Here is a 15,614-nt window from a genome sequence, read left to right on the forward strand (position 1 = left end):
GTCTTGTGATGTGCGTGATAAGAGTGCCTTCTGTAGTTGGCTTTATTAATATTGGTAAGTCGTCGGTTGGTATAGAAATATCAACATCATAGATGACGCCGATAGTCCCATTGCAGCCAGTAGGTATCATGGATCGCACCTGTACTTTGTCGATCTCCGTTACGTGCCGCAGGTTTTGCAGTGCACTACGGTGTAGAACATCTACTGCAAGGACATTCTTCCGTGCGTTTATTCTCACGTCCTTTATCTCATTTGGCGCGACTCCCTCAAGAAACGCAGAAAGGACTTGCCTGTTTAGGAGTCGCAGATTTGACACTGGGTCCACAGGCATGAAGAGCATAGTGTGCGGCCAGCGCTGTGATGTTGTCTTCACGGTAGAGACACTTGGCGACGATGACCTCCGCAGTAGTCTTCTTTTTGTGGTTCGGCTCATGACACGCGTGAAACCGTCGTCCGACGAGTCGACGCTGTCCGAGTACAACTCGGTTGCCTCGCTGGCCGTGTCACTTGACGCATTTCCGCGTTTCCTGGACGCGACCGCACGTGATGGCTTGGCTCCAGGAAGGTCTTCGAGGGCTTCTTCGTCCATAGCCACAACACGGGAGCGGCAGCTCCCAGATTTTGGAAATAAACAAAGCGAGACAAAGGTACAAGCGTTCTATGATATGCACGCTTGAACATATGCTCTGGGAGTGTGGGTCGCTCGGCCCTGGCATTTCCCGGAATCGGTTTTTAGGAATGATAAGATCTCCAGATCATATCCCTCAATTCCTGGCTGTCCAGTACGCCCGTGATAGGGCTAGGAGGCTTGACCTCCCGGTCCCAACATGGGACTAGCCAGGCGGGTGGCAACACCTTGTACAGGACAAGAATAAGGTTTTTTCCTCCTCCTCCTCCTCCTCCTCCTTCAACAAATACTTAATGTAATTAGATACGCGTGTCGTACTTCTGCGCGCATACACCTGTCATGGCAATTATTCAATCCACAGGCGTCATACATCGCCTTCGTAAACTCGTGACATCGATGCCCAGACGTTCCACAGTGTGAGAGCACCTGATTTGTTGTTCGCATTTCGGCATAGCGTGTGAGCGGTGTAATGCAAAGACACGAAAGTTGAGGGATAATTAAGTGGAATAATAATAAAGAATGGCTTAGCATGAGGGCTGCATGAGATTTCACGTTGCATATGTGAGGAAGGTAAGCAAACCTGTACTCATCGACTTTAGTCGTAAGTCACTCAAGCGCATCACACGTTCTAACATGTGCGTTGGGTCTGCATATCTTTCATTCAATGCTCTACGTAATTTTTTATACTTGGTTTTTTTGTCATCTACTCGTTCTGCAATTTTTCTTGTTTCGAAATTGTCCTTTGCAGTTTACACAAAGATGGGACACAGCGCTGTGTGTGTCCCTCTGTGTCTTCTTTTGTCCCGTCTCTTAATCGCGCTACCGTACACCCCTTGAAGATGGGACAGAACCACGGTATAGCGGTAGAAAACGATTGCTGATCGTCGCTGTTTGCTTTTCTGGCATGCTGCTTAAATATGATTAAAAAGCCTGATAAATCGCAGACCAGCGATCACCGGTCCCTGACATGCCAGTGCCACCCCCTACCCCTCAGTGGTACCCCGACCCCTCAATGCTTGTGGAACAAACAATGGTGGTAACTAGCAGCTAAGTAACCTCTGAAGGCATTTAATATATTTCACCTTGGTTCTTCTGTACAGGAAATCTTTAGGAATCTCCGACGGAATATATCTGAGAATGAGACCAGCTGCTATGTGAAATGGTCAATGCACTGAAAAAAAATTAATAAACGGGGCGGAAGGGAATGCAATTGTTGATTGCATGGACACACTTAGGATTTCTTTCATCACGACGCTACTAACAAACCCGTCGAAATCGATGTTATAAGCATGAGCACAAGTATTTTGCTTAGCCTCAGTAATACTAAACAATCGTTACTGATTGTTAAGACTAATCTTTCACTTTTAGTATATACACTAACGCGACAAGCATCCCTCAGCACGCAGCGAGATACGAGCACTCGGGGACATGCGGCTTTAGTGCGGGTTATCGTCCGACCCTGATATCCATGCGGCGCGGGAACGCTGACCTGCGGACGCCTCTCTTCTCCGAGATTACGGCACGGAAATTTTAGGTACAACCTGCTTTTGTGTGGGCTTTCGTCGCTACGTGGAGACAGCAGCGGCGTTAACGAGCCATAAAGAAACATCGCGGCTGGGCTTACTGCGGGCGCACGGGACTCCGAGGTGACAATTACGCCCCTCTCAGAGCCCACGGTGAGGTTTCAGCTCATCCTGACCTTTCACCGTAGAGTTCTTCTGGGCCACAGACACTAAGGTCCCACAGAAAGGGCTTTATCAGCTTGGTGAGTAAGCGGAACGGCTTTAGTTCGCATCTCATTAGGGTGCTTAGTGTTTCTGTCACATTCGTTTCTGTCTTCGTCTGTATATCCATCACCATCATTGAAATTGCTTTCCCACTAAGATGCAAGGTATTCTCTTAGGGGCAGTTATCACGGGTCCTTTGTCAGCCGAGCCCATCTTATGATCGCATGTTTGCCATTTTTGTCACTCCACCTAATGGCACCTGATTACATCTGATGGAGTAATGTATGTCTTAGAGAACTTCAGTTGCCACTGTCCTGTGTCCGCCGAACCCATTCGATGACTGCATATTTTAAGTTTCATCACTCCATTTAATCGTCTGCCGCAGCCACAGGTTTATTGATGGACCAACGTATATTTTAGAAGGCGTCAATTACCACTATGCTTTGTCAGCCGAAACCGTTTTGTGATAGCACATCTAGTATTTCTATCAGTACACCTAATGCTTTTCAACAGAAATGATAACTTAAATTGCTGGTTAGTGCTACGTCGAAGAATTTATTGTTTAAGCGCAGTCTGACGGATACCAGCATGTGCAATTTTTGCTACGGCAATCGCAGCGTTTCACCGTTACTGCTCCATTGAGTTGGCGCTGACTAATCTCAATGGTCCTCTTTTTGTGCTACATGGTATATATATATATATATATATATATATTAGGCACTTATCTATTATGTACACAATTATAATTAGCGTAATATCTGTATTGTAAAACAATTACATAAGCATAAAATATACAATGGCCACTTTATATACTCATAGTTTGTCGAGCCTGAGTTTGCTTCGTTTTTCACCTGCTGTCAACAAAGCTTTAGGAAGCTTTCATCTTGTGAAAGTCATAGCTCTTGCCTTTTGCTAGTAGTTTGTTTCAGCCCATTGACGCCCGACTTATTATAGACTGCATTTTATAAGATTTTGCGAAAGCTTTTGATTTTACCTCGCAGGCATTACTTTTTGTAAAGTAAGCAACCATAATGTCGATATGGTGGTTTCAGAATTGCTCCTGTGGCCTTTGGTGTACCGCAGAATTCTGTTCTAGGGCCATTGCTGATTGCTTTGTATTGAATTGTTTAAACATCTACTATATCTGGTTTGGTGACAGCAATGTAACCGCAACTCCTGTCTTGGCTTGTGCTGACAGTATGAATAAATAAATTATCGTTAGCAATCTATGTTAACGACGTCCCTACTAAAATTAGATACAGCATCAAACTATTTGCTGACGACTGTGTTGCTTATCAAATCTATCACTAGCTCTTCAGACAATGTAATACTGCAGGAATATCTTGATGCCATCTCTTCTTAATGACGTTTGACCCATGACATTTGAAAGCGCACACTTGGACAAAGGTCGGCGAAAGAGACGACAACGTTCTTAATGCTCTGATTGGCTAGTAAAGTTCAACGTGAATGCAAAAGCAGCTTATGTCTTTCACCATGCAACCAATCCTAGTATAGGACTATACGTTCTCAGTTCTGCACCATTAAGATATAAAATCCCATAATATAAAAACTATTTTTGCAATTTGCATATGGAGCACTTCTCTAAGAATTCTACATGCATTCTGGGGTTCTCACGACACAATTTCCCATCCGCCACTATCCGATGAAATTATCCTCACATCAAGCACTACCCCGGCCTAAGCTTGAACATGCATGTTCCCTGTGTGACTTCGGGCATGCTTCTTAATGAACATTCTTGAGTCCAACCAGTACCGCACCGCCCGTTTCATTTTGTCCAATTATGCTCGTCACGCTAACGTCGAATCTATGAAACTCAACCCAGGTTTAACTGATCTTGCATTACGGCGCAAGAGCTGTCCCTCTAGGCATATTCCATAATATATGTTACACTGACACAGCCTTTGATCAGGCAGCAAATCTCACTTCGTGCATATTGTATTTAGTCCCGCGTTCACTTGCCGTTCACTTAGCTAGTCAGAACACTTACCTCAACTCATTCATCCCGCGCCCTCCGGCACGCAGAATGAGGTCACCTCCCTAACTCCGTCGCTTCTTTATCACCGACAGTACAAATTTGAACAAATTTTGCCACAGCTGTTTCAAGCCATTTCGTCACTTCTCTCTATAGTGACGTACTAGCCTTGAGAGTATAGACAGCAATACATATAAAAATTACCGAAGGACTAGGTGCAATCACTGTAACTACTTCCTACTATATTCAGCTTGCGGTTTGTAAGCTAGAGAGATGCCCAGTGCAGCCCCCGGTACGCTCTAGAAACGACGCCTTCTTATTGGGGCGCCATATATTCATTGAAAACGAAAACGAAAACAACGTGGAATAGACAAAGTACTAAAGCAAAGTACACTGGAAAGGACTAAAAAAGTCTAAACCGGCAAACTGAGATTGAGAACAAGAACAAGCAATTATTAACATTTAAATCGCTTCAGCGAATTACCTAACGAACCGAGTTCAGAACGGAAAGAGCGGGAACAGGGGAGCTCTACTTTTGCTAGTCCTACCAATGTGAACGCAACAGATAATGAAGCGAAGGAGAGCATAGGGGGAATCGACTCCTGTTTTTAATGAAAGGTAGAAATAATAAGGAAAATACGAGTGAAAGTAGGCGGAGAGACAGCTCGCCACCGGTTTGAGCCGAACCCACAACTTCCGAATTACGCCTGCGAGGCTTTACCAATTCAGCTACGATGGCGGCTTCACAACCGCCCCCCCTCGCACCCCCTCCCACATTTTTGGTAATTTGTGAATGTTTACTAGATCCACTACCGGGAGTGTTACCCAGCGCGACCCGTGGCCAAGGAGGCGAATGGGAATCATTCTATCAGCCGCAGGTGTCGCGTATCACGTGGACTTAGGCCCAAGCAGCTGACCAACAAACCCTCGTATGCTACTTGAAAGTTCCGAGTACAACATGCATTAATTAAACGTCTTCCATTCCAATACTGTCTTTCTTGTTCCTTCTTTTAAGCTAAAGGGAGAAATCATGGCACCTGTGCTTGGCTACTGGGACACGCGCGGATTGGCGCAGCCCATCCGAAACCTTCTTGTCTACAAGGGAGTCGATTTCGTGGACAGGCGCTACAAGTTCGGTCCGGCGCCAGGATACGGCCACGAGGAATGGCTCGAGGAGAAGTTCACGCTGGGACTCCGGTTCCCCAATCTGCCCTACTACATCGACGAGGATGTCAAGCTGACCCAAACCTTGGCCATACTGTGCTACCTCGGCAGAAAGCACGGCCTGGCCGCAAAGTGAGGGACCGATCGATTGAACGAGCCCATACACTAGCAGTGTTGAGGAAATTTGCCAAGTTTAAGACTTTATTCAAAAATCATTAATCTTTCAACCCAAGAAAAAATCGTGGAAGGCACGAAAAGAAAAAAAAGAGAACACACACATTCTGCGATTAAGCGTACCTCTGCTGGCATCGCCTCCCAGCCAACAAGACAGAGAAGTTTCGTCTCTGAAATTCCACGTGTCATATAAAACTCGCAATGAAACAACAGTGCTAAGTACAATTGATATAATCGAGTGTTCGACGGAAGCCCGTCTGGTCGGGATGAGACATGACAAAGAAAGACGTACACCGACCAAGTAAAACTGACTTAAAAGACAAGGCGTTTCGGCTTCCATACGGAAGCCTCGTTCACAATGGGGCTAAAAAGGTTGAAGCGTCTGTTTAAATAGGTTTTAGCATGTGGCGCAAGCACCGCGCGTAAGACGGAGGGAGGGTTCCTTCATTTCGATTGAGAGTGCGTTATGTAGATTGTCTCTCGAGAGACTCCATGTACAGACGTGACTACCAGTTTCTTTCCCGGCCAATTAGACTACATTTCATCCAGTCAATATTGTGCGTAGTCATTGCTGCGTGCTCTGCCAAAACATTTGAAGTCACTCTTATCCACATCGTTTTGATGCTGGCGCAGCCGCTATATATATATATATATATACAAAGTTGCCCGTCTCCCCTATGTAGACGAAATCACAATCCGCATAGAGGATCTTGTAAAGAACGTAAGGAAAGGCTTCCTTCGGCAGCTTGTCCTTCCCACTAACGAGTGCGTGCCTCAGTTTGCGCAGAGGAACGTGAGCCACCTCCACGTCGTATGTACGCAGCACGCGTGATAAGGTCTCGCTTATCCCGGGCACGTAGGGAATGGAAGCGCGTTTCTTCGGACGGCCACTGCCAGCTTGGAAGGGTTTGAACAAACGTTGCTCCACAGCATTCATGAACGCAGGAGGGGGCAACCGCTCGTCGAAATATCTTTTCAAGTCGTCTGCGCGTCGGAATTTAAGTCTTCAGGTTTCGTGCAAATTCGGCTCGCACGGCCCAACAGGGAGGCAACTACTGACCTCTTGTGAGCGTCAGGGTGTACAGACGAGAAATTCAGGTACCGTCCAGTGTGGGTACTCTTTCTGAAAACGTTGAAATCGAAACGAAGGAACCCTCCCCTCGTCTTACGCGCGGTGCTTGCGCCACATGCTAAATCCTATTTAACCAGGCACTTCCGCCCCATTGTGAACAAGGCTTCCGTATGGAAGCCGAGACGTCTTGTCCTTTAATAAGCTTTACTTGGTCGGTGTACGTCTTTCTTTGTCAAGTACATTTGAAAAACGTACTTAGTGTGGCCAGAAAGAACTCGAACACCCAAAAGACCTGTTTAGGGCTGTTGATAAGTGAGATACGATAAGAATAGCGGTGGCGGAATGACTTTATATTTCCTATTTCGCCCAAGTCGCAACCAACAGCGACTAATACGTAATAAAAACAACATGTAGATGCATTCTGCGCGATAGGTTTGAATACGACAACCTGAAGCAGCCTAAACAAATGGAGAAAGGACCGCGCAACAAGACACAAGCGAGCACTCAAAGCTTCGCGTCGTCAGTAGAGCGACGAATCGCTTTCTTTGCATTTTGGGCGTATATGTGTCGTCCCACTGTTGACAATGTCGTCAACCACAGTAAGCAGTCTTCTTGGAAGCGTTCAGTTTTCAACGCTCTTAACGGGACGCAGTTAGTCTCCTCTGCCCACAACTGTCAGTCGTGCAGGAATATAGCAGAAGTTATGCTGGGCAAATCATACTGATCAAAGTTTGTCCAGCTCGAACCACTGATGTGCAATGGGCAAAATTTATTTTAAATTCTGAAAGCTGAATATTGAATGGCCGAAGAAAGAACGTTATAGACTGCGATGTGTGAATAGACAATAAATAATAATACGATTTCGGGATATGTAAAAATATTGACAGGCAATATTGTTGCGTGTAACTTAGCACCTCCGCAAATAATGTTACGTGTAACCAACAAGAAAAATCATATTTACAAGTTATATTTACAATGTTTTGCAAAGCGCGACCAAGATCCCGATCAATTAGCGATCGGCACAAGTGTGTCTTCCTAGTTGTCTTCAGTGCAACCACGCTCTGGTGGCTTTCATCTGCTACTGCTTGCTATCAATACAAACGTAAAGTGATATACACGGTGACCAGCGACTCTACAGCCAAAGCATATGAGCGCAGCGGAGCGGTAATTTTCGTAATAAATAGCTTTAAAACACGGAAATTACGAAATTAACATTTTCGCTTTGAATTTGCTCTCTTCCCTTGGACTAATAAAGACCTTACATTCCCAGGGTATCTTACCGTGTTAGCGATAGATAGATAGATAGATAGATAGATAGATAGATAGATAGATAGATAGATAGATAGATAGATAGATAGATAGATAGATAGATAGATAGATAGATAGATAGATAGATAGATAGATAGATAGATAGATAGATAGATAGATAGATAGATAGATAGATAGATAGATGCCATGCACTAATTATTTCTAGCATACAAGCAGGTATACGAGTATATTTCACAGGGGTTTAGCGTGCAGGGAAATACGTAGAGGTGTCATTGTTACGTAACGTATGCAGCACGCTAATTTTGCCACGATATAATGAGCACTTAATGAAAAGGAAATGAAAGCACAGGTATGCTTTTCAACACGTATTTCTGCATGTCCCATTGCTCTTTGGCATCTTGTCCCTCTCTCTCTCTCCTCGGGTCATCTGGACCGCAGGAACGACAAGGAGTTGGTCGAACTTGACGTCCTCGAGCAGCAGGCCAGGGACCTGGTTCTCATATTGGCCTATGAGGCGGTGCCCCAGCCTCGCTACCGTGAGGGCCTCAAGTCGTACGCCGAGAACGTCAAGGACATGCTCGAGCCGTGGTCCAGGCTCCTGGCGTCCCGCAAATGGGCCCTGGGAGACAGGCTGACGTACGTCGACTTCGTGCTCTACGAAGGACTCGACTGGCACCGCGAGTTCAAGCCCGAAGCACTGCCCAAGTACCCGCCACTCGTCGACTACCTGAGGAGATTCGAAGAGCTGCCCAACGTGAAGGAGCACTTCGCGTCGGGAAAGTACAAGAAGTGGCCCATCACGTGTCCCCGGAGGTCTTGGGGATACAGAAAGTGAAGCCGCCTCGCTGTACGGCTGCGCGTTATATCCCCTGCAGTAGTGGTGTTGACCTCTGTGTGCGCTACTTGTTTTATCCAGTTATCTCCAGCGGTGGCAAGCAAACAAAAAAAAAAGAACCCCTGCGCACTTGGCTTCATTTCACTTCAAGGTGTTTACTATTGCTGCGCATGCAGGCTTTGGTGAACACATTACCACGTTTCGCGGGATGTTCGACGTGCCTGCACGTTCCGTAAGCAATGCCTAGAGAACCGATTTTTCTTCCCTCGTAGCGACTGCAGTGAATAAACTTGTGCATGCTCTTCCAGCCGGAGATTCGATTACCTTCGTTAAAAGGCACTTAATACGTTTGGCTGTATACACTAAACCGATATTCATTTATTCTATAGCTGTGGCTACTCATTATAGAATAGAGAAAGTGTAAATTTACAACACCGAATTCCTTCTAACGGAGTCTGCAGCGCTTCGTAATGGTATCGCGCAACTTTGACGCATTTATTTGATGATTTCACGAATGCCGTGAAGTATTCGAGGCAGAGATGATTGATAGTTTAGGGAATAACTGTGCGTCTAAGCCGTCGATTGCTTATCTTCGAAGGAATTACAACATTCAATTGCGTCGTCACTGATTGGTTTGGTGGCTGAGTTTGCGTGATGCAGAGCCACGACACGCCTTTATATTCCACTTTCTGCGTCTCAATAAAGTGTTGCAAATTAGCGATCGTGTGTCTCCTGTCTTGTTTCACCGTCCTTGTGTGGTTGTGCGCTTAAAGGTTTTAGGTGATTTCAGTGATTCGTCATTCTTACATTCGCAGATCAAGCTAGCCCATCTCATATTTTTCCACACCTGGATCACGCATATACTCGTAGAATACATCGCATGTATGCGCGTATTAAATTGCTTCGTAACTAACCATTGTTTCTCGCGTTTTATCATTGGAAGGAACTGCCAAGCGATGTTGTAACTGTGCGCGATCACAAGTAATTTGTTAATACATTAAAGCACCTGTTCAACGTAGATTTCTTTCTCATTGGTCCAACATTTATTAGAGCTGTATTACTTCACGCCTTATTTTTATGGTTCAACATTTATAAGAGCTCTATTACATCATGCCTTATTTTTGTAACGTTTATAATGTCATCTCGCACCATCTCCTTGAAACAATTATACGAATACATGTGTTGTATTTGGTATTGCATTGCATTATATTGTGACGCTGTAGTGAGGGCGAAGAACACAGTAGCGATAATTAAAGCACGAAATCTTTATTGGTGCCCAGCAAAACAAGTGCCGCTCAAAGCACAACTATAGCGGCGAGCACACTCGGCGATCGTCGAAATCTTATCAGCTGCAGAAGTACATCGGCTTTTATACATGACCCGCCGAAGGTTCCAGCATAATCGCTGGAGCCCGCGTGCCTTAAACAATCTATTACACAATTGGCGTAGCGCATACGACCAGGTTACACAAGATTCGATGACACCGGTTAGAACCATCTTGATAACGTTTGAGAAACTACCGATACATGTAGGCGCGAGCGATAACGTTTAACATTTGATAGTCGGTGAAAAGCAGTCACCGGAAAAAGATAAATAAGTACGCGTGTCAATGCCACCCTCTTAAAAAGCATCGTCCGGATGCCGCAAACAAACACAAAAGTGAAAGACAAAAGCACCAGCAGTAAAGAAAAGAAAGCAACAAAGAAACAAAGTCCCGAAGTTCCGTCAGCGAACGTTGAAAGGCTTAAGAAGCACCGCATGGACAACATCAGGTCGTGCGCGGCGCCGCTGTGGTTGCGAAGTGCCGTCTGGCACGACCTCATAATCCAGTGCAGCAATACGCCAGATGATCTTGTAGGCTCCGAAATAGCGTCGCAAAAGTTTCTCACTAAGTCCTCGTTGGCGTGTCGGGGTGCAAACACGAACACCGTTAACGCGCTGGTATTCCACGTGTAGCGTCGTCGAAGATTGTAGTGCAGGCTGTACGTTCTTTGCTGGTGCTTGACGCGCAGGCGCGCGAGTTGTGCTTCTTCGGCGCGCTGCTGATACGCGGCGACGTCGAGGTTCTCTTCGTCGGTAAAGCATGCGGCAGCATGACGTCGAGAGTCGTCGTCGGGCTCCTTCCATAAACCAGCTTGAAAGGCGTGATCTGCGTTGTTTCTTGCACTGCCGTGCTGTACGCGAACGTTACGTAGGGAAGGACCGCATCCCAAGTTTTGTGTTCTTGTGTTCCCTTTCCTGCCATGTGTATATATGTTTCCAAAACAAATAATAATAATAATAATAATAATAATAATAATAATAATAATAATAATAATAATAGCCGCTAAGCCACCGCGGTGGGAGGGGGTAAGCCTCATTCAAGGGAACGGCAAATGGAGGGGGGGATAGTGTGTGCGTGTGTAGGGGGGGGGGTCGTGGCACACTTAATATTGTTAGCGCTGATATGCCGGTGTGTCTCGGAGTATGGTGGGGTGAGGGAGAGTCCACTCTCTCTCGATCCGTCAGTGGCTCCAAGTTCTATTATACTGCATTGTACTAGTGATTCTACACGTAACATGCTAATTTGGCACTGAAATCATAGCTCAGTTCAGAATGTGTGTTACTTTCTCGATGTTATCGAGCAGCAAACCTATGACCTTTGCATCCTCTTCGCCTACGAGACACTTCTGCGACCCCAATACTCAAGACACACACCGAAAACGCCAAAGACATGCCCTAACCCTGGCAAGAGCATCTGGTCGGGCTGAAGTGGGCGCTCGGAGAAAGATTGTGCGGCTGAGTTGACCAGCACCACGAGTTTAGACTGGACGTCGGGCAAACGTACTCGCAGATTGTCAAGCACAACAAAAAAATTGGAGCGCTTCCTCCCTCCTTGGCCATATTCGCCGTATCAGTGCCATAAAAACTCGAAGAGTAAATGTCGCGCAGGGTACATGACCCGAGTGCTTTGTGTCCAGACGAAACAAAATCAAGTGTTATTTGCGTCTCTCTTTCCATGGATAAGACCCTTGCAGCGATAACAACTCTGTCTGCGCGCAGCGTAAAGGGGAAGTGTTTAAATGACGCGGGAGACGCTAACTGGATAGTCTCTCTCAAAGAAAATTACAGTGTGGCACGTGGTGTTACACGTATGTCTATAAAGCGTTACCTCTTGCGTGAAATCCCGCTCTTGTGTGCAGAGTGACTAAGGAAGACGAAGAGACGCTTTATGGTAGGTCAATGTCAAAACGACAGTCCTTTCCAACGCTCCTGCAGCCGTAAGTGCCAGGGCCTTCGGAACCTGCGGCAACGTGTCCAATGTGAAAGTATTTTACGATGTTTGTGTATTTAGAAGGAAATTTACTCTCACGCAGGCTATTAACTTTGTCGTCGTTGGCCAGCAGTGATGGTTCCCGTACTCTGCTACTGGGATGTGAGATCCCTGGGACAACCCATCCGCAACCTTCTAGTCTACAAAGGAGTCCAGTTTGAAGACAAGCGGTTCAAGGTCGGCCCTCCTCCCGAGTACGACAAGTGGCACGAGGAGAGGTCCACGCTGGGCCTGACGTTCCCCAACCTTCCGTACTACGTCGACGACGACGTCAGGCTGACCCAGAGCTTGGCCATACTCCGCTACCTGGGAAGAAAGCACGACTTGGTGGCTCGGTACGTTAATGGCATACCCTCGGTTGACGATGCATCGTCTAAAGTGGTATGCTGAATGTGATGAAGTTCAAACAAAACACGCTCACAAGAAAATGCCAAGTTTAACTGATGAACAGTGACCGAATAAGCGAAGCCTCCACCTGGAGACAACGCGGTCACAGGCTAGAATGCGTAGTCAGGGCAAAAACTCCTTGATGCTTTGATGTCGTTGCAGATATGGAAGTAGTAGTTGCCATGAAGAAAAGTAACTTTTTCGGAACGTTGGCTTCAGGCTAGGGCTTGCCGTGTTCGTTCAGTGTTGCTCACTAAACCCGATAGGCACTGTTTGGCGAGTATGAAGAAAACACGAAGCTTCGATGCTTTCTTAGCAGCGCTTAAATATCCGAAATCAATTTACTTGCAAATCCTCAGCAGTCAACAGTATTGAGAGAAGGCTTAGCGGGAATAATGCATGTAATGGTTCCGTTGCAATCATTTTCCTTTTCGACGCTTCGTAGGTGATAAGAGCGGCGCTCCGTCTAGTTAATCACCCGTTTCGAACGATTGCGAGCGCTAGATAATAAGAACAGAATCAAGCAAAAATGAATTGTCATGTTGTGCCGGCTCTGGGTACGTAGAAACCCCAAAGACGGTGACGTCAGGGTATTGAACATGTAAGGGAAGTGAGCGCTCGCGTCGGGTGCACTAAGCCAGAGCGGTAGGCTTCTATTTTCTGTGCAGGGAAGGGTTTACATAAACAAAGGAGTGACACGGATTTAGCGCTAAGTGCTACTAAATTATTCACCATATTGATAACTGAACCTTTTTGGTGCGTGTGTCTTAGATGCAGAAACTGAACCTTAGCGAGTGGTAAGTGTCAGTACTACGAGAAACCCAAGTTTATGCTGTACCAATGATTAATAAAAGTGTAACCATGCCGAACGTTGACAATTTCAGTTATGAATAGCGGAATTGAAATTCACGCAACACTTCCATACCCTCAGCCCACAGTTCACTGCCCGTGCACGGGTTCTACGGTATCATGTTGGATGAAGCGGACTTAGCACGCCAGCCCTCATTTTCGGCATCCGACTTGAGTTGTTGCGCGGCTTTGAATTCTCTCTGTAAAATGAGGGCCAAGGCTGCCAACAAATCTAAAATCTAGGGGTCGTGTTATGGTCCTTCCCGCAGCGTATGTTTTTTTTATGAACCTGGCCTTTCTTTCCATGTACGACCTCGTTTACGACCTCGTTTACTATACACAGACGTATACACGTGCCTTTACGAGTAACTGGCTATACCGGACTATATAATAAAGTAATTAATGCTCATTCCGCAACAAATTTTGGCTCTGCGTAATTTATATTCATAGATATGAGAGAAATATAGCTTCAGACAAGGTAGGAATGGGCGCCGGGAGGCCTTCCTTTTCAGTCTCAATAGTGAACAGCACTTACAAACTAATATTTAGCTTTGTCAATTTATCCCATGTTTGCTGTAAGTGACTAAAGCAACCAAATCCATAGACTTGTAGAACTATAGCGTTGTTTCCAGTTGCAATCTGTCATATCTCTTTCACTGCGCACTTATCGCGCATCAGCGTATTAGGTACTTCCCAAATGCCTTCCTCTTAAGGTACCATGCTGACTTCATGTACTTGCGTTCGCGTCTTCCGTGTTCCAGGAACGACGAGGAGACCACAGAACTGAACGTCATCGAGCAGCAGGCGCGAGATCTGTGTCTCTCTCTGGCCTACGTGGCTGAACCAGATACGAAGCTCGAGCATGGTGTCGAATCGCACGCCAAAAAGCTGGGCGAGGTCCTGGCTCCCTGGGACGACTTCCTCGCCTGCCGGAAGTGGACACTGGGGGACAGGCTGACGTACGTGGACTTCCTGCTCTACGAAGGGCTCGACTGGCACCGAGAGTTCAAAGCGGAGACCTTGCAGCGGTACCCGCACATTGTAGAGTACCTGAAGAGGTTCGAAGAACTGCCAAACATAAAGGAGTACTTCGCCTCGGGCCGGTACAAGAAGTGGCCCATCTTGAGCCACCTCAGGAAGTGGGGCTTTAAGAAGCCATCCGAAGGACATGAGTAGGTGTTACTGCTGCTATTTGCTGGAAAAACATGATTTGTTGTGCAACCCGCAGTACATCGGCAGTGATAGCCGATACTAACCATGTGACTGAAGAAAATGGAAGTTCGATTCGTCTGTGACGTGTGTTTGTTCATCTTGTCACTTTAGACTACAGGGAGCACACCGCTATCAATATTAGTGTGTTTCATATTTTCACTGTTCGTCGAACACGTCAAATAGGGGCTCCCAGGACAACTTTAGCTTTTTGAGAATCCTCAGTGTCGAACGCTCGGATGGACGAATGAACAGGCAGTTGAACAGAAGGACAACATATTAATGAAGTATAACGTGGAAAGTAATATTTTAAACAGCAAAGCGAATTTCGCAGTAACAAAGTTTCAGCATGTATTAGTCTACGGTCGCGAAGGCGGCATCTATCTTAGCGCTTCGCTCCCTTTGGCAGGAACATTCCATGTCAGGCCTTTTGGTAAAGCGTAGGTATAGTACAACTATTGCAGAAGACAAAAAGGAAAATTACATAATATTGCAAGTTAAAAAGAACCACCTCACACGCGATGCGAACTACGGACTTCCGAACCCCGATTTACACGAGCGCAGGACACCGTAACCGCTACAACACGGGAGACGAACGAAGAGCAGGTTTATTTCCGAGTATTTATGCACTGTAAATAGAACTGTATAACGCTATACACTTCTGTCTATAGACATTCTGCACATATTTTTCTAGAAACGTTAATTTTCATTAATCTATAGACAGTCTATAGTGTGTCTATAGACTCATACATTTTATAGACTAGTCTACAAAAAGTGTAAGGCCTTAAGTCCATAGAGACGGTCTATAGAAAATTCCTGCAGACGAGTCGATAGCTAATTCATGGACTTTAGCCTCACACTATTTGTCGACTATTGTCGATACAGGGTGTCGCAGTTGTAGACCTGTAGGTCTTCTTATAAAAGTATATCTTGCACTGTGTTTTTTTTAATCTTCTATTTTTGCAGACCAGCTTGGCTAAAATAGCCGAGATCG

At 45.9% G+C, this 15,614-nt stretch overlaps 2 protein-coding genes across 2 annotated transcripts; both read left to right on the forward strand.

The window, feature by feature from the left end:
• Nucleotides 1-5,293: 5,293 nt before the first annotated feature.
• On the forward strand, nucleotides 5,294-9,530 carry LOC142574014 (glutathione S-transferase Mu 2-like). The gene is made up of 2 exons (XM_075683209.1): nucleotides 5,294-5,644; nucleotides 8,466-9,530. Exons 1-2 carry the CDS (start codon nucleotides 5,379-5,381, stop codon nucleotides 8,860-8,862), a joined length of 663 nt encoding a protein of 220 aa, XP_075539324.1. The 5' UTR covers nucleotides 5,294-5,378; the 3' UTR covers nucleotides 8,863-9,530.
• A 2,708-nt stretch (nucleotides 9,531-12,238) lies between these two features.
• LOC142574013 (glutathione S-transferase Mu 1-like) lies at nucleotides 12,239-14,589 on the forward strand. The gene is made up of 2 exons (XM_075683208.1): nucleotides 12,239-12,510; nucleotides 14,173-14,589. Exons 1-2 carry the CDS (start codon nucleotides 12,251-12,253, stop codon nucleotides 14,585-14,587), a joined length of 675 nt encoding a protein of 224 aa, XP_075539323.1. The 5' UTR covers nucleotides 12,239-12,250; the 3' UTR covers nucleotides 14,588-14,589.
• The last annotated feature ends 1,025 nt before the right edge of the window (nucleotides 14,590-15,614 follow it).

The sequence above is a fragment of the Dermacentor variabilis genome, chromosome 3 (assembly GCF_050947875.1).
Source record: "Dermacentor variabilis isolate Ectoservices chromosome 3, ASM5094787v1, whole genome shotgun sequence".
Classification (NCBI taxonomy): domain Eukaryota; kingdom Metazoa; phylum Arthropoda; class Arachnida; order Ixodida; family Ixodidae; genus Dermacentor; species Dermacentor variabilis.

Coding starts and splice junctions, on each gene's coding strand:
- LOC142574014 (XM_075683209.1), top strand. CDS start 5,379: ATGGCACCTGTGCTTGGCTACTGGGACACGCGCGGATTGGCGCAGCCC. Junction 5,645..8,465: donor AAGCACGGCCTGGCCGCAAA/GTGAGGGACCGA, acceptor TCTGGACCGCAG/GAACGACAAGGAGTTGGTCG.
- LOC142574013 (XM_075683208.1), top strand. CDS start 12,251: ATGGTTCCCGTACTCTGCTACTGGGATGTGAGATCCCTGGGACAACCC. Junction 12,511..14,172: donor AAGCACGACTTGGTGGCTCG/GTACGTTAATGG, acceptor TCCGTGTTCCAG/GAACGACGAGGAGACCACAG.